Genomic DNA, 21,935 nt, shown 5'->3' with positions numbered 1-21,935 from the left:
TACAAAGGCACAAATTAAATCCGAAATGTGGATGGCAGAAAATCCACCAAGGACAGCTCTCCTGGATTCCGATTTATAGAGATTTGAAAATCCTCCTTTCAACTGGTTTGCACCGAGATTATATTTGCAATCCCATAGTTGGAACGGTGGGGCGTTGCTATAGGAACTGGACCAATGTTAAAAGCTTCCGTAGGACTCAACCATTATATAGACGGAGTATACGTTGGGGTACGTATATATACGGACCTGGGATATGACGCCACCTAGCGTCGACGTCCGTATATATATATACAGACTTGGGGGGGGGGGATAGTTAAATTAACACCCCGAACGCCCGGTGTTATTTAATCCATTAAATCATAGCGCCCAGCGATTTATAGCAGCACATTTAGCGACGGACCGGATGTTATCCCGGATGTGGCTGAAGTAGCTAGATATAGCCAAAACACTCTTGAGGCGATCGACAACAACGGGAGGTATGATTAATTCTATCGCGACTAGCGACGGTACCCGGTGGGCCGTCTAACACAATCTTGTCTTAGAATTGGACGGAATGATTTACTGTAGATCAAGAGTTAACGTTTTAAGACATCGAATGTTGCACAACAGACTCTCCCAGCCTGTGGAGCGATGCGATCGGTTTTGATAGCAATAATCTCCGTCCTTTTGATCAATCTCCGTCTTGAGCGCTGGGCGTTACTAATTGATAGGGCAGAGAACTCCGTCCTGTGCGCTCAGGGTGTTAAACATCAAGAGACATCTTCAATGATAAAATTATGCAGGTTTAATTTTTTTCAATTATTGCATCATTCAACAGCCACTGTCTACTATTATGTATATTATCTGTCTGTAGTCTGTGTATCTTATACCTTCCTCTGTCTTGAGCGGGGCTTTTCAGAGACATCTGTCTCTGGTCGCCTGGTCTGGATTGATCCTGCGCGCACAGACACAGACACACACAGACAGACCACACACCCCTTTATAAACACTTTGAAGGCATGATAAGTATATTATGGCATATTGACTGAAATTACAGTATTTATGGGAAATTATGAAGTACATTTAGTAAGCAGGGTTTCTTATTGGTTGAATCACAGTGACATCAACTGCATACTGCACAGTGCTGCTACCTTAGATGTGCTCTGTTCCTGGGTTTCCTCTCTCGGTTCAGCTTGCGTCTCCCTCAGTTCCCTAAGCTCTCTGTCCTGTCGGAGGAGTCTTCCTTCATACTGGGACTTCAGGGCATTTAATCGCACATCCTGCTCCTCCCTGGTCTGTTTCAACTCCTCGATCGCTTTAGACTGCTGCTCCTTGAGACCTGGAAGAAACCATCAATGTTCTTAAAGGGGAATACGATTACTAACGGTAACTAATATTTGTTGGTCTCAACACTGGGTTTTAACTATTGTAAAATTCTTCAGATGGTTGATTTTGGTCTTTGTGCGTAATGTGTGTGTCAAGTGTATATGGTTGATTTTGGACGTGTGTGCGTGCGTGTGTGCATGTGAGAGTGAGAGAAAGAAAGAGAAAACTCACTGTTCAGATGGCCGATTTTAGTTTTGGCTACCACTAAAATCTTCTTGGTCTTTTCTTCTTTCTCAGCCATCTGCTGTCTGAGCTGCTCCTCTTTGGTGGTACGGTCTGACAGCTACGTGACAACAACCATGTTAGAACTCTCTGGACACTGACAGGGTGGTAGCTCTAGTCTAAATGAACATCTCACTTGCCTCAATGAAAATGAAGTAAAGTGAGAGAACAGTCGAGTTGAGACGAGTATTCATGTGCAAATAGGGCTAAAGTCAAAACTAGATTTATTTATTTCAGCGTGTGTTAAGATACTGGTGGTAATATGCCCCATCGTTTCACATTATCCCAAAATAAAGATGTACAATACCTCCTGTTTGAGTTTAGCCAGCTCCTCCTGTAGTGCCTTGTTAGCATCACTAGCAGCGTTAGCATCATTGGCTGGGACTGGCTGGGAGCCCTGAGCAGACTGGCTAGCTCCACTAGCATCAACGGCCTGGTTAGTGTTGGTCAACTGCTCCTGCAGACGACTGATGTCTGCTTCACGGTCGCCTACAGTCTAACACAGGGAGGGATGAGGACGAGAGAGAGAGAGTTCAATTACAGAGCGGAGAATTGAGGAAAGATTGTCCATGGCTGATTTTCAACATTGAGGCTTCAATATGAGACGCAAGACAATAAAACACTAGATTTGCATGGGTTTCCTTACCTTCTGGAGCTTGTTAAGTTCTCCCTGCAGCTCAGTCACCTATGAGAAGAGAAATTATGTTATTATCTTCATACTTTTATTTAGAATGTTAAAACATGAAGTGCACTGGCTTTACTAATGAGCTAGTAGGTATCTGAATCTTGAGTTACAATTCACCAAATACACTTCTCCTCAGACCTTCTGGTGCGTTCATATGCTTGTCTCCAGTCATGTCTGTATTCAGTATTGTTCACTTCCCATTGTTGTTGATGCTCTGTTGTTTTTGTCTCTATACTTGTATTTTATTTCCTTGTTTTATTGTGAATAATTGTAGTATTTTATTTCCTTGTTTTATTGTGAATAATTGTAAATGTATGTGAAGTTGTTTGTGTGTATGATGAAAGTGTGAAACAGCTGAGGTTGTGTGAAAAAAAAAGCAGTTGTAAGAAATATGTATGTTTATAATTCTGTGAAGTTGCCCAAACTGAAATAAAAACAAAGAGTAGAGACAGGCTCCCTTACCTTGCTCTCTGATTGGCTGAGTGAGGTCTTAAGAGTGGTGACTTCCTGGTTGTGATTCTGTTGACTGGATGCTTGGCTCTGCTGTAGATCTTTTTGTTTGCCTAGGTTCTGCTGAAGGGCTTCCTTAGCCTGCTGGAGTTCCCTTTGGACTTGCTGGATCTGGTTCTGACGGGCCTGGGCTTGAGACTGGGACGATTTCAACTGGTTCTGCAACTGGATATAGAGAATAAAACAGATAATAAATACACAACTCAGGTTTTATTGTTTCATGTATTCTTGCTCAAACAAGAGCAGCTCAACACTATTACAAGGATTACAGCGATTAAACCATACACCTCAACCCAGACACCTTCTGACCACAGAGTGGGAGAAAAATCACACCGTAATGTGAAGTGAGCGGTGCCTTTCAAGTCATTGACTTACTAGAATTTTCGACTTCTGGGTCTAAGGAGGAAAGAATATATATATTAATAATGAAAATAAAAAATAAAAGTTCAGTGTGAAGATCAACAGCGCCAGTTGAAGGTACTCAGACGTCATCATGGCAGCCTCGAAAACGAGGACCCTATCCATTTACATACATACATAGAGACATGCATAGCTGTTCATTGGAGCGGATAGGCAAGGGTCAAAAATATCACACGGTTCTGGAAGTGGAGAGATTACAGCATGCTATATTGAATTTACAGTCAGTTAGTGTAGTACATTTTGTTACCTGCAGCGTTTGGGTCTTGGCCAGCTGAAGTTCTTTCTGACTCTGGGTCAGTTGGTTCTGATTCTGCTGGAGTTGAGTCTGTGTTTGAGTCAGCTGGGACTGGACCTACAGAGTAAAGGCACCATGTTAAAGCAGTAGGTATTCTAGGTAATAGGTAGGAGGACAGCAACTAACCATTATTTTCCAAATAAAATCAGGTGAGTACCTGTGTTTGTTGGCTCTGGTTCTGTGCCTGCTGGGTTTGGACCTCCTGGAGCTGCTGCTTTGACTGCTGGCTCTCCTTCTGCGCTTCCTCTAATTCTTGCTTGGACTTCTGGGCCTGGAGGGAAGCGGGAGTTACAGTAGGAGAGAATTAATTAAGGATGCAATCAAAAAGCCACTGTTAACACCCTGAGCGGCAAGGACGGAGTTCTCTGTTCAATCAATTAGTAACGCCCAGCGCTCAGGACGGAGATTGATAAAAAGGACAGAGATTATTGATATCAAAACCGATCGCATCGCTCCACAGGCTGGGAGCGTCTTTCGCGCAACATTCAATGTTATTTTCCGGTGGGACGTCATCGAAAATGTCCCCCCCCATTTTAGCAGACGAGACCGAAAATCTTAAAACGTGAATAACTCGTGATCTAAATCATTCCGTCCCAATTCTAGGAAAAGATTATGTGTTAGACGGCCCAACGCGGTCCCGTCAGAATAAATCATACCTCCCGTTGTTGTCGATCGCATCGAGTGTGTTTTGGCTACATCAAGCTACTTCAGCTTTTGATTGATTGATTGAAGAATTTATTAACAGTTTGCAGAATTACAGTACATTTCAAGCACAAACTCAATACAAAGGCTACATCTGGGATAGCATCCGGTCCGTCGCTAAATGTGCTCTGCTGCTATAAATCGCTGCGCGCTCTGATTTAATGGATTAAATAACCCCGGGCGTTCGGGGTGTTAAAGAGCACACTACTTCTAATAATAGTAGCCTACAAAAAAATACTTTTCTTGTAAAGAACATTTTGAAATGGTTAGTTACCTCCTCCTGCTTTTTCTGCACCTCCTCCTTATTCTTGGCGAGCTCCTCTTTGGCTTTGCTGAGCTCCTCCTTGACCTGTATCAACTCCTGCTGCACCTCCTGGCTCGGAGCCGCCTCACTTCCTGACTTGGCTGCCGTTTCCTCGACCAGCTACAACACAGTCAGACATGCACAGCTCATCACAATCAGACCATAATCTATGATGCATTTTCACATTTCCGTGTCAAACACAGATGAGCTACAGTAAGTGTGATTGTGTCCCTCAGCAAAGTCGGTGGCTGGCTGTAAACCGGTTATGACTGACGTTGATGCAGTAGCATCGAAACGCCAGTCACTCCTTGTACCAGCACCTTAAAGGACCACTTTTCAAACCATCTTCATATAATTGGTCCTCACTAATGTTCATGATAAAATACCACCAGGAAGGCTGTGGGCAGCTCAGAAACCCGTCCACCAGTGACTAGGCAGATTAAAAAAAAGAGATGATTATATATATATATTTATTATTATTCTTTTTTTTTATCGTGAGAACGATGGCTTCCATTTTCACATGGAGGACAGAGAAGGAGATCAGCCAGAGAATCGGAGCGGCAAGGGCGGTATTGCAGTCGCTGTACTGCACTGATATGACGAAAAGAGAGCTGAGCCAGAAGGCAAAGCTCTCCGTCTACCGAGCAATCTTCATTCCTACCCTCACCTTGGTCATGAAGTGTGGGTCATGACCGAAAGAATAAGGTGGCGAATACAAGCGGCCAAAATGAGTTCTCTCAGACGGGTGGCTGGAATCTCCCTTAGAGATAGAGTGAGAAGTTCAGTCATTCGCTGCTTCTTCACCTGGAAAGGAGCCAGCTTAGGTGGTTCGGGCAACTCTTAAGCGTCTCCCTAGGGAGGTCGTCGATGCACGTCCCGCTGGGAGGAGACCCCGGGGTAGACCAAGGATGAGATGGAGGGATTACATCGCCACACTGGCCTTGGAACGCTTCGGGATTCCACAGAAGGAAGTTACTAATGTTGCTCTGGAGAGGGAAGTCTGGAGCTCTCTGGTGGAGCTGTTGCCCCCGCAACCCGACTACGGATAAGTGGTTGAAGATGAATGGATGGAGCAGATCTACAAGCTCGTAGCGCTGCACTGAGCTTGTGCCATCTGCTATTTTTACACAGCCAACATATAAAATAATGTGTTAAAAGCTAAGGTGACACAGATGCGTTCCAGGTATTTATGAGTTAATAAAAAAGGCTTTAACTATCCGAGCTGCTCCAGTGTCAATTCTCTTCTACAACAGAGCGTTTATGACCCATCTTTACTTTGCGATCTATAACTTTCTGGTTTGCCATGTCAATCCTAGGCTTCTCCTTCCTGTGTCTCAATATGAACACACACACATGCACCATCACTCAGTCCCACCTTGTCATGCTGAACTTTCAGCTCCTCAAACTGGGTCTTGTAGCGCCTTGCGATTTTCTTGACCTGTGCGATGGTCTTGTTCTTCTCCTGGACGTCGTTGGTTGTAGTCTCCAGCTCTTTCTTCACGTTGTCTCTCTCTGAGGTCAGCTTGGCCTGGGTCTCCTTGAGACCCTGCAGCTGAGACTGAGTGGAGTTGCTGCTGGCATGTGACCTTAAAAACAGACCAAAACCAATGAATCATGAAGTCATTTTATTAACAGCCTCTCACCCTTCCCTGTGCAATCTGTAGCTGTGGACAGAAAGTCACTATAGGTGTGCACTGCAGTTTGTGCCAATGTGCGCTTATGCTATATCATACGTCCCCCACCCTCTTCCCAACCTCAAATATGGCCACTTTGAGTGCCCGGCCAAGTCAGGTGGTTTCAAACCCCTGGGTGGACAGGAAAATATATTATTACCGAATATATTACCTGGCCAGTTCAGTCTTTAGCTTGGCAGATTCTTCAGCTAGCTGTGTGATGCGTCTCTGCTGCGCTTCTTTCTCATTGGTGAGTTTCTGTTTCTCTTCAACATCACTGTCCTTCTGTTGACTCACCAGTTGCTGCAGGGATATGAACACACACACTCAGTCTTTCGAAATACTGACCTGCTGGGGCTCGCGAACACAGGCGCGCACACGCACACACACACACACACACACACACACACACACACACACCTGAGCCCTGGTCTTCCATCGTTTGAGGTCCTCCTCCAGGAGTCTGTTGTCAGCCTGCAGAGAGCCGTTCTTCTCCGTCATTACATTCAGAGAGCGCTGCAGTGGGCTGATGTCCGACTGGAGTTTAGTCAGCTGGTCAGACACAGAAAGACACGGTCAGCTACAGAGAGAACTCAGGAAATCTGAGACATCAGGTTGGACAGAGATTCTATATAAAGAGGCGACACCCAACCCGTTATACAAATGTAGGGTACCACTAATACTATGTGTAAGGCCAACAGAGCCCACAGGTAATTTGTGGCATCAAGTATTTACTTTAAAAACACTATATTCATGTATTGTTTAGTTTAGTTTTTCATTTTTATCTATGCATTAACTGCTAGTTAAAGTTGGGGCTTACTTTAGCCTGACATTGGTGCACTTCCTGTTCCAGCCTCTCTCTATCCATCTTCAGCATTCTGTTGTTCTGCTGAAGAGCACCGATGTTCTCCATTCTCTTCAGCTGGTCTTCCTGACGGGACAGGGTCTTTGCCGTAGCCTTATAGACAGAAAGAGAGAAGTGAGAGAGAGGCAGGTTGAACTGGTGCGTGGCTTCTTCAGCATTAATTATATTGTTTTTCATATCCTCTGGGATTTTTGTCTCGCGAATCTTTGGGTGTTGTTGCATTTTAAAATTCTTAATAAAAGTTGGTGTGGCTATTAGTTCAATATTTCTGTGGGTCAGAACAATGTCAATTGTTCCCTCTGGTCCGTCTCATGGAGGAGAAAGAATGACAAACTGAGAGGAGGGAACTCCTCTCAGTTTGTCATTCTTTCTCCTCCATTCATCCATCACTCCTACCTGCATCTTGTCTCTCTCAGCATTAAGTGTATCCTGTAGTTCCTTCAGTTCTCTGTCCTGGTGTTCAACTCTCTGTCCGTAGCGCAGAGCTTCTGTTTCCAACACCTCGCACCGCGCCAGAGCGATCTCCTTCTCACGACGCACAAACCTACAAAAACAAACACACATGAACACAGTGTTATTCTCTGATTAAATAAACTTGGAGGTACTACATTAACTGCATAACCTCAACGCCATGGGTTTGATTCCCACTAAAGACCTGTTTTACAGATACCCTCCTCACTACCCTCATTTTCATTAACACAATCGGTGCCAGGATTCCTTCAAAATAGGAGCTCTGGGGTGCCGGAAAGACATGGCCGCTTTTACTCTGAAACCCACAACCCGGAAACAATCCGCTAAAAAAAAGTTTGCTTTACATTGCTAGCTTACATTGCTATCGTTTTAATTTATACGATATGATCCAAAAAGCGTTCATATTTTGCAGGAGAGACGGACGAGGAGCAGAAATGAAGCGCTAGTATATCGATCAGTTCAAAACCACGGAGAGCGCCCTGGATTAGGAGAGACGAGTCATTCTTTCTGCCGCGCTAACAGCTAAGTCAACGGTAAGCTAACATGAGCCCAGAGCATAGCATACGGTAGCCGAAAGGCGAACTGACAAATTAAAAAAAAGGAAAAAATTCAGAATATTCCTCTCTCGCCCGGTATCATTGAGGATGCGCTAGGACGTCTACAGACGTCCTATGGACGCGTCAATTGGGACCCCTAGGACGTGTGGACACGTCCTACGGACGGAAACGGTTAACAGTCCAAAGAAAGCAGAAAAAGGATCTAGCAGCACATTACCTGAGTATTTCAAGGATCTGCTCCGTCGTCTTTCCCTCCTCACTGAAAGACAGGTTGAGCTGCTGCTGTTGTTGTTGTTGCTGTTGGTGTTGTTGCAGCTGATGTTGTTTACTCTTGGATGCCATGTCATCCATCTGTTGGTGCAGCAGGGTGTTCTGCTTCACCAACTCCTCATAGCTACGCTTCTGATTGGCCAGCTCATCCTAGGGCGGGGGTAGTTAGGACAGGGTCATCAGCAATTGGAACTGCCTCTCTTCTATTCTATCTCTCCTAGCCTGGCTAATAAGCCAGACTCAAATCACACTGTCGTGTGGTATTTGAGTCTGGAGATGCTGTGTATGGATCTTGTTTCCTGGGGGGCGGGTTCAAACATTTTCTCTTTGACTCAATTGGTCAGAGCTACTGTCAGTCAAAGGTCTCAAGCATTGAACGTCACTGTACCAAAGCCCGCCCATATTGCATACCGTGTCCCGATTGGCCACACCAGTTCTCTGGTGTAGGAAATGGGCGTACAATTGAGCCTCTCCAGACCATAATCCGCCGGCAGGCAATTTTTTTTTTGCCAACGGCTGATTCGGTCTGGCTGGCTAGCCAGGCTATATCTCTCCAGCATTGCCCTCTGTTCTCCTTCTACCTTCAGCAGTCTTTAGCATGTTCACCTGTGGTCCTCCTACCTTGGACTGTTTCTCCAGTGTGATCAAGGTGGATGTCTTCTCCTGCAGGAGGGAGGTGGTCTTTTTTATTTCCTCCTCCAGCTCCCTCCTTCCGGACGATTCTTGTTGATTCCGTTTCTTCAGCGCCTGCAGGGCCTCCACATCTGCTGCATGAAGCATCAGCTCACGCTCGTACTTGGACTGGGCCTCTGCGGCAAACCTTTTCTGAGGAGGAGTGGGGGTGACAGACGGTGTTAATTCTGTTCACAAAAAAAAATTCCGGCTAAAACTACGACTAAATAGATTGACAATTTCGTCAACAAATAAAAACTAGACAAAAATGTTAGGGAGGGACTACTGGAGAGTTGTATTATTTTGGTTCGGGTGTTGCACTCTGAAAATAGCAGATCTACAAGCTCACGCTGCGACATGTGGGCTTGTAGATCAGCTATTTTCAGCATGCAACCATGACGCCATCAAGGCCCGGCAAAAAAAAAATTTGTCAACAAAATCAACTGTACATTTTTAGTTGATATTTAGTTTCAGATGACTAAAACGAAATTACATTTCATTCAAAAAACTATGACTAAACTAAATAAAAATGTGCTGTCAACATTAACACCCCGAACGCCCGGGGTTATTTCATCCATTAAATCATAACCCAGCCATTTATAGCAGCGGAGCACATTTAGTGACGGACCGGATGTTATCCCGGATGTGGCTGAAGTAGCTTGATGTAGCCAAAACACTCTCGAGGCGATCGACAACAACGGGAGGTATGATTAATTCTAACGCGAATAGCGACGGGACCGCGGTGGGCAGTCTAACAAAATCTTTTCTTAGAATTGGACGGAATGATTTAGATCAAGAGTTATTAACGTTTTAAGATTTTCGATCTCGTCGGCTAAAATGGGGGGGGAACATTTTCGATCGGAAAATAACATTGGAAAATAACATTGAGTGTCTGTGCAACAGACGCTCCCAGCCTGTGTGGAGCGATGCGATCTGATATCAATAATCTCCGTCCTTTTGATCAATCTCCGTCTTGAGCGCTACTAATTGATAGGGCAGAGAACTCCATCCTGTGCGCTCACAGGGTGTTAAATTAACAATGGTGACAGACTGAAAGCTGAAGTAATAACTAGAATATGCTCCGATAAGAGACACTGACAAATAAAAACAAAATAATTAATAAAGGGTCTAATTAAAAGCTGCAAGCATAAAAAAAAACATTGCAGCAAAATAAACTAAACTAGAAAAAGTGCCCTTCTGGGCACAGGTCTCCACCAGGAGGATGGTGTGTGTGTGTGTGTGTGTGTGTGTGTGTGTGACGCGGCTTGGCCTGTTGTAGCGCCACCATGAGGTTTCTTCCTCAGCCTAGTGGGAATATGCATGCACAGTTTCACCGCAATCGGACGCTGCGTTGAGTAATTGTGGCAATTTGTACAAAACGGGTACAAAGCGGGCTACTCCTGAAAGGTTTAGAAGCCAATCGTAGGCAATGAAGGTGGATTATGAGAAATCAAACAAACACGTCTTGATCACATGACTATGGAGAGCATGTGTACCGATTTGCGTGAAATTTGGATAAAATCTGAAGGAGTAATATTAGAAAATGTGTTTTACAAATGTCGGCCTCCTGGTGGCGCTATAAAGAGCAGATGTGAAAAATTCCAGGCAAAGGTTTTTCCTTGGCCTCTAGGGAGTTGGCATACAAAGTTATCCACAGATTATCCACAGACTTGTTTTGCACAAAGCGTCCGCCTGGTGGCGCTATAACAGGCCGTTCTGGAAATTCTGGGGCAGAGGTACATCGTTGGCATCCAGGGAGTGTGTGTGCAAAATTTGACATCGACCGGGTTAACGTTGCCGGAGATTAGCAGTTCACAGACGGACGGACACACACACACACGGACGGACGGGCGGACAGACGGAGTGCAAAACATACTCTCTCCCCATGCCTTCGGCCTGGTGGAGACAATTATGTAATTCAAAATAGTTGTTCCTGTGTGTGTGTGTGTGTTTGTAGTTTCTGTATAAACCTGCAGCAGGCTGTCTTGTGTGGCATTCTGTTCCTGTGTGTGTGTGTGTGTGTGTGTGTGTGTGTGTGTGTGTGTGTGTGTGTGTGTGTGTGTGTGTGTGTGTGTGTGTGTTTGTAGTTTCTGTATAAACCTGTCTTGTGTGGCATTCTGTTCCTGTGTGTGTGTGTGTGTGTGTTTGTAGTTTCTGTATAAACCTGCAGCAGGCTGTCTTGTGTGGCATTCTGTTCCTGTGTAACAGCAGCAGCAGATCTCTCTAACGCCTCCTGCTGTTCCACCTGGCTGGCCTTCAGACTGCGCTGCAGCTCGCAGACCTAAAGACATGACAAACAATTAAAACAAAAAATACTTCAGTGTCTGGACTGCAACCAATTGGATCTCTGAATTAATTTCACAGGTCCATTACGGTTGAGGTCTGTCAACCGCCTGCTTTCTCCTAACAGACATACTTGTTTCTCTACGGCGTTCACAGCCTTCCTCCTATCGTCCAGCTGTCGTTGTTTCTCCTTCTCCGCCTCTAGGAGCCTCTTCTCCAGAATCTTTATCATCTCGCCAGACTCTTTTAACCTCATCTCCACAGGGGTGCGCAGCTATAGAACCCAAGAGGACACCGTCAAAATGAGAGAGTGTGTGTGTGTGTGTGTGTGTGTGTGTGTGTGTGTGTGTGTGTGTGTGTGTGTGTGTGTGTGTGTGTGTGTGTGTGTGTGTGTGTGTGTGTGTGTGTGCGAAAATAGGTGTCCGACTTTTTAACCATATAAAAACAGGTGAACATTTGACAAAGATAACATTCAAGCTCACATGCTTGTGGATGGGCTATTATTTCACTATTTGACGTAAAACAAATTAAACAGGTCAGATCAGTGGTTAAATATAGGATCATCGTGTGTTAATGTAGATATGGGATTTTCTTAGAATCTCATGTTCACTTTATATTATCTAAGCTAGTGTATGAGAGAGTGTAGAAAAAAGTAGCAGAGAAGACAAAGATTTGTGTGTGAAGAGTAGAGGGGAGAGAGTTTCACCTGTTTCTCTTTCTTCAGGCTGTCTTCCAGTGACAGTACCACTGCTTTGTAGCGATCTACGGTTGCTGTGGCATTCTTTAGTTGCTCCGCCAGCTCACTGCTTTTCTCCTCAGTAGCACGCAGGCGGCCTCTCACCTCCACCAGCTCTCGCTCCAGTTGACTGTGCTGCAATGAGGTGGGAGGAGCTGGGGCTATAGGATAAAAGACACACAAGGATTACCCACAGCTATATATGAAAAATATTATGTGGATAACAAGTAGACAACAGTCTGAATACCACAACTAGCATTCATCTAATTAACAAGCAGGAAGTGCAGATGTAAACTAGAAAAAGTGCCCTTCTGGGCACAGGTCTCCACCAGGAGGATAGGACTGTGTGAGATGTTTGGCAAAATGTTTAGGATTAATATAAACATGTTTTTGAGGCATTTTGTTCCAAAAATGTGTTTTGCAAAAATCAACCTGTTGGTGGCGCTATAACAGGCCAATGTGAAAAGGGTGGGATATATTCCTCAGCCTAGTAAGAAAATGTGTGAAAGATTTCACGTAAATTGCATGCTGCGTTCATGATTTGAGGCTTTTGTTCAAAACGGGGCAATCTTGCAAACTGTGAAAGCTAATTATAGCCAATTAGGATGGAATATGAAATATCGGACAGATCCGACTTGAGCACATGACCATAGAGATAGTGTGTAACGATTTGTGAGATTTTTGGACAGAATCTGGAGGAGTAATATCAAAAAATGTGTTTTACAAAAGTCGGCCTCCTGGTGGCGCTATAAAAGGCAGATGCGGAAAATGCAGGTCAACGGTTTGTCCTTGGCCTCTAGGGAGTGTGCATGCAACGTTTCACGCAGATCGGTGCAGTTTTAGGTAAAAAATGTGAAAAGCTGCCTCATGGTGGCGCTGTAACAGGCCGTTCTGGAAAATGTGGGGCAGAGGTTCATCGTTGGCATCCAGGGAGTGTGTGTGCAAAGTTTGGCATCGACCGGGTTAACGGTGCCGGAGATTAGCTGGTAACAGACGGACGGAAGGACAGACACACACACAGACACACACACACACACACACACGGACGGAGTGCAAAACATACTCTCTCCCCATGCCGTCGGCCTGGTGGAGACAATTACCATAAACAAGACTGTTGTAACTGCCAGGTGCAGCAAGCTCTCCGTTAGCTCATAACATTAGCTTCTGTTGCCACTTTCCACTTCCGTTCTCATACAAACCTGTTACACAACAGGAGCCAATACAGCTTCACGCTTCAGACTATTGGTTTTATGGGTAAGTCTCCCATTGGCTTAGAGGCAGCCAATCATGAAACAGTGTCCACTACAGTCGTCACTACGACTACGGTTGTCAGTGCGGTCGTTAGTAAATGTATGTCCGGGCGCTTTTCAAGCACCTGGCAAAAATATATCCATCATATGCAGTTCCGCCGCTTACCTCTGAGTGGCGCTCTGCCTGCAGAGGCCCTAGTGGCCAGGCCAGCAGGGGTTGGCGTTGTGGTGTTAGCAGGTTCAGAGGGAGAGGAGTTCATCTGAGCTCTCAGTGTCGTCACCTGCTGTTCAGAGGAACGTAACAGTTCCCTTGTCTTCTGCTGCAAGGTATTCTGGGTCTCCAACTGTTTTTTAGCTTCTAATAGCTGGGCCTGAAGGGAAGGATGGGAGGATGAATAGAAGGACGAAGTAGAAAACAAGAGATTAAAGAAGTGTTGTCCCTGGTCGTCCTGTGATAAATGACTAAAAGTTCAGTAGTTTCTTAATTTAATTTTCCTTTAATAACAGCTATTTAGTATTTTTACAAGATTTATTTTGCTCATTTATGTTGCAAATACAAGGTCTTTTAAGCAAAAAAAATAAAATATGATGAGATCAGTCCATCAGCCTCGATTAAAATGCTGCACATTTACAGCAATGAGGTTCAGTGTTCTGGTACGAAAGTGGAGACACTACCATTAGGAGTTTTCACACACTGTAGGCAAAGAGTGAAAACTCTCCACTATCAAGAGTTTGATCTTTTGCTGTTAAAATACGATGTAATCTTTTTTTTAAGGGATAATTAAATAATTATGGTTTCAAATAAAATGATAATTGCACATAAACACACATCCATGCTGCGTCCGAGAGCATGTCTCTGCTCTACTTCCTGGTCCAGTTTGGTCTTCATGGTGGTCAGCTCTGCCTCCACTCTCTCTATCTGACTGTTCTGCCTCTGCCGTGATTCCGTCTCGGTACGCTCCATAGTCAGCTAAACAGAGAGAAGACACTTTTCACTGACGAAAACTAAATAAAAACTATGACTAAATATACTGACAATTTCATCAACAAAAAAATATTAGGAGGGAGGGACTAATCAAATATTTCTATCAAAATTAACACCAGTTTATTATCCATACAATACCTGTATTGTTTTGAGGTTAGTGAGCAACAGGTTCTGGTTCCGTTGTTCAGCCATCATGGCTTCCTTTTCACGGCTGAGACGACTCTCTGCCTGCCTCAACATGTCTCTCTCTTTAGACAGGTTCTCTCCTCGCACCTAGAGAAACAGGAAGACAGAAAGTAATGTAGGTCCTCTTAGGATTCAAATTGGGGATGGTATGATCATATGTTCACGGTAACTGGTAGAGCAGTGTCAGCAACACCACCGTCATGCCCTGTACATTCCAAACGTTGTGATGACGTTGTAATGGTTTGCAACCATTACCAAGGGAAACCATGTCCATGATATTTATAAATGTATTATTATATATTTGATAGGTGTAAACAGCTACCAGAATATCACATTACTAGTAGCAAAATAAAATAAATAAAAAAGTGCCACTTGATCAATCTATACGCTATATCATTCTATCAACCCCTCCAACTCTGCCTTCGTCCTGCCACACTGTACCTCTTCTACTGCCAGTTTCTCATTGGCCTGTCGCAGGTCTTGGCTGATGGTGTGAATGATGTGTTCGTGTCGCTGGGCAGTGGCAGCCATCTTTTGGTTCCTGTCCTGCAGTGCAGTGATCTCTCTGCGGGATGCTGCGACGGTCTCTTGGAGCATCTCGTACCTGGGACAAGCATACAAACAAGATAACATTTACCGCAGGAACCGTATTCACAGGGGAGAAATCAAAACTGTTAGTTCTCATGTTACGGGCACAGAAGGGGGGATCGTACGTTCCACTGGAGACCCCACTTTTGAGAAGAAAAAACAAAAGAAATGTCTGATGAGCACTAAATATTTGACGTCTTTATTTAGCCTACCATGAGTCTCACTCGTTAGTTGTGAAATGGTGGCGTGGAACAAAATAGATGATCTACAAGATCACATCTAGTCACACTGGGACAATTTAAAGAAATTAAGATATCCAAATTTAAAACATATAATCTTTCAAGACCTGCAGGCACCAGTAAGTAAGCCATCAGTTAGTCCTCATACCTACCTCTTGTTGTTAAAGTCTAGCTGAGAGGATAACTTGGCCTTGTTGGAGCGTAGCTCTGTCAGTTGTTTCTGCAGTCTGTCATTGGTTTCATTGATCATTTTGTCATTCTCCCCCTTCTCCTTCTTATACAGAGTGAAGGAATCGGTCAGCTGGAAGGACACAGGTGATACATGAATACACACAGAAAAAGACAGTGAACTTTAGGATAAAAAAAAAAAAAAAAAGGAGAAAATAATGTAGACCGCCAAGACAACAATGTGTGTACATTGTACATCTACCTGTTTCAGAGCAGCTTTAGCCTGAGCAGTCTGAGCCGACTCTGCAGCGGCTGCTCTCTGAGGCATAGAGCGAGTAGCTGGAACAGAGGGTTTAGATGGAGGTGTCTGAGGCAAGGGATCTGGACCTGGAGAGGAGACACAGACAGGAGATATGTTATGTAATGTAACACCCAGTGAAAGGAGACACAGACAGGAGATATGTTATGTACTGTAACACCCAGTGAAAGGAAGACCAGAGACAGCACACCACAACCACCCATAATACCTTTAATCAGAAGTAAAACCTTTTGCACACCCCATGAATTCAATGGAGATTCTTTGAGTCTCCCTCCGGTCAACAACTTATTGGCTAATTAAACCTGACCACAGTGGTGGAAAGTAGTAACCGTAGTATACAGTACAATTATTATTAGGGGTTAAGCCCTAACCCCTCATTGTTTCAGTAAGAATCCCTCAGGAACTGACGCTCACAGTCATTCGTCAAGACCTCTGACCTTTAGATGAGTACATACCAATCATTGCATCCCATCAGGCTATGGGCCTTGTTGTTTGTTTACAAAACTTTACAAGTCAGATACAGAGCATGCAGTTACTATGTGGCTTATTTCTAACCTATAGTGTTTTCAGATACATTTAGCATGCTGATTAAGTTTAAAATGAATAATACACTGTCTGGATGTCATCTTGAATGAGATTAAAAACGGGGTAGCTGTGTTTGGACGAACGCGCAGCAATGGAAACAACCAGGTGAATGAAATTAGATTCATTTCTATTCATGCAGGACTCGACAGGTCATCACGCTTTTATTCAAAGGAATTAATTAAAATTGGATTTTTATGGACGTTTGATATAAAATTACACACAAATAGAAATGTTCCCATTGTTTTGGCATCCATTGTCTGCCCATATGATGACCACGGATATCGTCTAAAAGTGTGAAAAACAGTTTTCATTTCACTACGTCTTTAAAGTGATAGTTCATTAGTCAAGGTTTTAATCTCGCTCTTACATGATTTTCTTATACACTTCTGAGTAATAGAAATATTGTGATTGATACCTTTAACAATAACACAATTATGTTAATTTGTTATACAGATTAATTAAATAATAATAAATGTTTTCATCGGTAGCCTATCAATATCATGCAGTCCTACTGCACGTGTGTGAGAGAGAGAGAGAGAGAGAGAGAGAGAGAAAGACAGTTTGTTTTGACTTTGTATTACTAAGTATTAGAGCATAATAACCAGTTTTCAGCGTACTTTGATTAAGGGTTCACATTGTACTTGATGTCAAAATGTGTACCTGCTATGCCAAATGCATACAGGTTGGCAGGTCTGTCATTGTACCTTGAGGAGGCAGGCTGAATGCATACAGGTTGGGAGGTCTGTCATTGTACCTTGAGGAGGCAGGCTGAAGCCAGTGCTCTGGGACAACAGGATCCTGTACATGTCTCTCTGTCTGCCGTTGGAGTCAGCCAACTGTTTCTGCTGGTTCCTCTGCTCTTTGAGCTGCTCCACTTCCTTCTGAAGATTATTCACCGTCCCCTCCAGCTCTGAAACACTGGACACACAGATAGAGAAACAGACAGGCAAGGAGAGAGACACATTTAAATGCAATACAATATAGCGGAACAAGTATTAGTAGCATAAGAGTATCAATGACAGTGCCACCGTTTCTTCTAGTCCCTACCGTTTTGATATTACTTTTCCCTTCTGCCTCTCCGTCTCTTCCTCCAGCTCCCTCAGCCTTCCCAGCAGGCTCTGGTTCTGTCTCTGTAGCTCCTCCACACTGCGGAAGGACACCTGTTGTAGGCTGGTGGCATCGGGGGTGTGTTGCAGCCTTGTGACCTCAGAGGAGCTGCTGATGGCAGCAGAACTACCATCCTCCCGGGTCACCTGTCTGCCCCTGGCCTCCTCCAACTCCACCAAGAGAGTGCACACCTGGATGGAGATGAAGGAGGGATGAGGAGGTGTCAAATTAACTCAAAGGATCAGAGGTTTGGGTTGAAATCAAAATCTATTGAAAAAGTGCAGAGAATAATGTCGGCACACTTATTTTGTCTCATCCCATCTTGTCATAATTTTGATCTGTGTGTACCTGTGTCGATGTGTCCTCCAGCTGTCTCTCTACCCTGAGTTTGTCTCGCTCCAGAGCAGAGCAGCGCTGTTTGGCCTCCTCTCCCTCCTTCTGCAAACTGTGGATCTCCTAATGTCAAAGAAATAACATGGAATGCTGAGTGTCCATTAGCAATAATGCTAATCTCATTTAAAAGTATACACATTGTATGGTCTATATTAATTCATTTTTTTTGTAAAGAAGTATTTTTTTCTCTCCATCAACAGGACTCTGGCACGAAAGACGATAGATATATGCGTGTGACACACAGACAAAAACACCCATCCTGCCTCTCCTCACCATTCGTGCCTGCTCCAGTTTGTGGCACAGAGAAGCCATGGATTTCTGCAGGCTCTCATACTCCTCTCTCTGCCGCTTAAGAACGGGGGCCTTAGACTCCACTTCCTGCACGATCTCATCCAGCACCCTGCCGACACGCCGAGTCTCCTGCTTCTCTAGCTGAAGCAGAGTTTGACACTCTGCGTAGGCGTTATACAACTAGTCATATTGGGAAAATAGAAATGGCGAAGGGAGACAGGGGAAGGACATGAAGACCAGTTAGTTAATCGTCTCTGTGCAATGTGCATAACAGTTCTCCTAGTTTCCAGAAGGTGACATAAACAAGGCTATGGAAAAATGAACCAGAACAGGAAATGGATATGCAACCTTCTGAAAACCCAGGACTACAGCTATCACAGAGCCTATTATCTTCACTTCACTGTTATTTGTCGTACAGTGATGTATAAATTGGGCCTCAACTACTGCACGCTCACCTCAAAGAACTTCATACCAGGCTTGACAATCTCAGCTATGGCAGCTGCAGAGGGACACATGGAGTCTAACTGCTCCTCGCTCAGAGAGGGCACACCTATAGTACACAACATACACACACAATCACACATGCATTTTTTCAGACACGCATGCAAGTACAAGTGCAATGCACGCACAAATATTAACAGTTGTGCCAATAAAACATAACTCCTCAGCTTTAGTTGATATATCAGTGCATTCGTCTGTATTTGGGACAGGTGGAATAGCTGCATATGTATTCTTATTTCTTACAGCAGCGTTTGGCAGTGGCCCTCAGTGTGGCGTTCTCCACCTCCTTCTCCAACTTCTTCAACTTCTCTTTAAGTTCTGCCTCCATCCGAGCCTTAAGCCCCTCCTCTTCCAACACCTTCTTCTCCAGAACCTTATTGCCTATAAGCAAGGGACATCAATCACATATACCACAGTATAGATATCATCAACTAACAATGTCATCGTGTCCAATTTATGCAGTTCATATGTATCTAATATTTGACTTGACTGCCAATTTAGTAGTTGTTTAACATATTCTGCCACATACAACAAATGTAAAGAACAGTTCCTAAGTAGAAGATAAAAACATTTGTATTAGCCACACGTTTCAACAAACAAGGAATTTGCCTTCCATGACAAATTATACAGACATTAGTATACTACAATTCACTACAAAGTATTATAAATATAATATGGAAAGGTTAAATCCAATGTTCAAGTACAGATGAGTGTCTCTCAGGCTTTCCCTTTCTCTCTCTTACCCTCTCCAGTGTCTTTGACCAGCTTGGTGAGCTCTTCTACTGCCCTGCTCAGTTCCTGGTTCTTTTTCTCAGATTCCGACGCTGAACCCTACATGAGCAACACACGTCACATCATTGCATTATACATACTGGAGCAGGAATACAATTGGTGTTTATTTAATGCAGCCATCTTGCAGTCTTCCTTACTTTGTAGAGTGAGGACAACTTGATGTGAGAGTTGAGTTCATTGCGATATTTCTCCTCCATAGCACTCTGTTGGTCTTTAGCCTGGAGACCGGGACAGACAGACAGAATGAATGTAGACCATCTAGTTACAAGATGTGTGCACAAACTACTACTGTATGTGGGAACCCTGCATTGGTATTGGGATACCACGGATCCCAATGCAAATCTTGCGTAAGCGGGTGGTTTTTGGGTTGCTACAGGCAGGAACAGGCGGTGCAACAAAATGTCGTTGTGAGTTATTGACAGAATCATTTACAGTCTTGTGTAGGAAAATAAATAATCTTTTTTAGGTAAATAAACACCTATGTATTAATACTGATCAGCAGCTAGCCCAGCGTACTGTGTGTCTGTCCATTGCCGGAGCGGGTGTTAATGATCAGAAATCCTGCAGGAGCAGGAAGCAGACCCATGTGGCCCAAATAAAGTCAAAATAAAAAAATGTACTTGTGTCGTTGCTGTTCAAGAAATACGAATGAACCACAGTACCCTAGTGTGTGTTACCTGTTTTAGTTTATTATTGAGATCTTCAGCTCTCTTATAGTGGCTGTCACTGGTCTCTTTCAGAGAAGTCAACTGGCTCTCCAGTCGGGTCACCTGGATGAGAGAAAGAGAGAGAAATGTCACCTGCTCTACAGAAGACAGTTATCAATATGAATTATGTTAAGTTACTCAGTTAAGTGTACTGCACTCTCAGAAAAGCTAAGTTCACATTTCAGAGCAAAGTCGCCCAAATTTGCATACGACTCAGATATTGATTAATATTAGTTATGGAGGTCCTCCAAGTTTGAGAACCACTGCTCTATAGCAATGATTGCTATCAGATTTTACCCCCTCCCCCCACAAGTACAGTAAATAACTTACTGTACCTTTAAAGCAAAATAAAAAAGTAGTTTTTAGCACATGTGTGTATTACCTGTTCCTTTGTGTTGTCCAGACTGCAGCGAATGTCCAGGAGCTCTTTGCCTTTCTCTCTGTTGGTGTTGAAAAGTTCCTCTGTTTTGGTCTTCAGCTCAGCGTTAAGCCACTCATTTTGTTTCTTGAGTAACTCCTTCTCCTGCTCCATGCGCTTCTCCCGGTGCTAGAATACACAAAATAGTCTCCTCACTTACATTGCACAGTAATACAGGTCTCAAAGTCACACTTTTATCACACAAACTAACACAAAACTGTGGATTTAGAAGGCATTTGTAGAATCGGGTTAGGGTAAGGGTTAGGATTGATTTGGCGTTAGGAACTGTTGCGAACGCATGCCCTTGATTTGTAACCCGTTATAATGTACTACGGTATTTTGGATTATCAATTGCTGGATATCTCATTAATAAAAGACTGAGAATTTAACAATCAATCATTGTTGACAGTAACCCAGTCTAATTGCCGTATGGTAAAAGCCATCTTTAAAACAAGTAAGTACGGTAGTCTAATTATATCCAGTGTACCTGTATGGACACTTCAGATGACTGTATCTCATCCAGTTTTAACTGCAGATCGATCTTGGCTTTGCTGGTCTCCGACAGCTTGTCATTCAGACGCTTCACATCCTCTGCAAACACAAACAAATCAGTTCAGAAGACACTTTTTTTCTGCCCTACCAATTTAGTTGTTTTATGCCAATTCGCCAATGTGTTGTAGTCCCTGTAGGCTGCAATAAATTATATAAAAGAGAGGGGGTGCAAAACAGACTTCTAAAAGAGGTATTCTAGTGTTTTAGGCAATAGGAAGGAAGATTAAAGGATCTTTTTTTAAAACCTGTTTAGTCATCTGTCTAGAAGTTATATGCGGTATACTTTAATGCTGAGAATTTCCAGTTTTCTTGACATTCCAAGAATCCATTAGTTTCTTTCAATTCAGTATGTATGCACTATGCAGATTGATGGGAAAAACATGCAATAGTGCCAGTATGGTCCTTTAAATATCCATTTATTTTAGCAGTATCTAATGTTGTGGTAGTTATACTCCAACAGTAAACGGCAGTAAATGGCATTCAATGTTTGTGTTTACACAAACCCTCAAAGCTGGACATAGGAAGCTGGGAAAAAAAGAAGAAAAACTAATGGCAAAACTCACAAGAAGACTAAGTAAGATCGAGCGTTACCACTAAACATATGTGCATGTACTGTAGGTCTTTGACCATCATAGGCCTTGTTTGTACTGTGTGCGAGTAGTTTCTGTTGTTGTGGAAGTCTCACCAATATAGTTTTCCACTTCCTGGTTTCTCTTCTCCAGGAGTCTGGCCAGCTCCCTCCTCTCTGCCTCAATTTCATACTTGGCTTTGGTCTGATACATACACACATTACACACACATTACATTACAAACACATTAAACAC

General features: G+C 43.6%; 1 protein-coding gene across 4 annotated transcripts in view; it reads right to left on the bottom strand.

The window, feature by feature from the left end:
- LOC306912441 (nucleoprotein TPR-like) overlaps positions 1 to 21,935 on the bottom strand; it is a 40,758-nt gene that overhangs the window by 15,730 nt on the left and 3,093 nt on the right. For 3 of the 4 annotated variants that reach the window (XR_013788380.1, XM_079488667.1, XM_079488668.1), the window contains exons 4-41: positions 21,797 to 21,884; positions 21,047 to 21,150; positions 20,524 to 20,688; positions 20,112 to 20,204; positions 19,572 to 19,652; positions 19,386 to 19,473; positions 18,886 to 19,023; positions 18,597 to 18,691; positions 18,124 to 18,321; positions 17,806 to 17,913; positions 17,398 to 17,648; positions 17,105 to 17,268; positions 15,709 to 15,833; positions 15,431 to 15,579; positions 14,893 to 15,055; positions 14,404 to 14,538; positions 14,110 to 14,250; positions 13,447 to 13,651; positions 12,001 to 12,191; positions 11,428 to 11,568; positions 11,176 to 11,292; positions 8,961 to 9,164; positions 8,287 to 8,489; positions 7,438 to 7,585; positions 6,997 to 7,134; positions 6,597 to 6,728; positions 6,349 to 6,479; positions 5,879 to 6,089; positions 4,474 to 4,623; positions 3,655 to 3,768; positions 3,450 to 3,554; positions 3,158 to 3,178; positions 2,735 to 2,947; positions 2,234 to 2,272; positions 1,895 to 2,083; positions 1,537 to 1,648; positions 1,131 to 1,318; positions 870 to 934 (exon numbers count right to left, since the gene is read on the bottom strand). Coding sequence is in view for 3 of the 4 variants with exons in the window: in XM_079488667.1 (XP_079344793.1) it covers positions 870 to 934; positions 1,131 to 1,318; positions 1,537 to 1,648; positions 1,895 to 2,083; positions 2,234 to 2,272; positions 2,735 to 2,947; positions 3,158 to 3,178; positions 3,450 to 3,554; positions 3,655 to 3,768; positions 4,474 to 4,623; positions 5,879 to 6,089; positions 6,349 to 6,479; positions 6,597 to 6,728; positions 6,997 to 7,134; positions 7,438 to 7,585; positions 8,287 to 8,489; positions 8,961 to 9,164; positions 11,176 to 11,292; positions 11,428 to 11,568; positions 12,001 to 12,191; positions 13,447 to 13,651; positions 14,110 to 14,250; positions 14,404 to 14,538; positions 14,893 to 15,055; positions 15,431 to 15,579; positions 15,709 to 15,833; positions 17,105 to 17,268; positions 17,398 to 17,648; positions 17,806 to 17,913; positions 18,124 to 18,321; positions 18,597 to 18,691; positions 18,886 to 19,023; positions 19,386 to 19,473; positions 19,572 to 19,652; positions 20,112 to 20,204; positions 20,524 to 20,688; positions 21,047 to 21,150; positions 21,797 to 21,884 (5,303 nt within the window). In the remaining variant the exon portion in view is untranslated. The remainder of the gene's footprint in view (positions 1 to 869; positions 935 to 1,130; positions 1,319 to 1,536; positions 1,649 to 1,894; positions 2,084 to 2,233; positions 2,273 to 2,734; positions 2,948 to 3,157; positions 3,179 to 3,449; positions 3,555 to 3,654; positions 3,769 to 4,473; positions 4,624 to 5,878; positions 6,090 to 6,348; positions 6,480 to 6,596; positions 6,729 to 6,996; positions 7,135 to 7,437; positions 7,586 to 8,286; positions 8,490 to 8,960; positions 9,165 to 11,175; positions 11,293 to 11,427; positions 11,569 to 12,000; positions 12,192 to 13,446; positions 13,652 to 14,109; positions 14,251 to 14,403; positions 14,539 to 14,892; positions 15,056 to 15,430; positions 15,580 to 15,708; positions 15,834 to 17,104; positions 17,269 to 17,397; positions 17,649 to 17,805; positions 17,914 to 18,123; positions 18,322 to 18,596; positions 18,692 to 18,885; positions 19,024 to 19,385; positions 19,474 to 19,571; positions 19,653 to 20,111; positions 20,205 to 20,523; positions 20,689 to 21,046; positions 21,151 to 21,796; positions 21,885 to 21,935) is intronic. The other variant, XM_079488669.1, reaches the window with a different exon arrangement.

Source organism: Electrona antarctica, assembly GCF_951216825.1.
Source record: "Electrona antarctica genome assembly, chromosome: 19".
NCBI lineage: Eukaryota > Metazoa > Chordata > Actinopteri > Myctophiformes > Myctophidae > Electrona > Electrona antarctica.
This window is presented reverse-complemented; position numbering and strand designations above follow the sequence as displayed.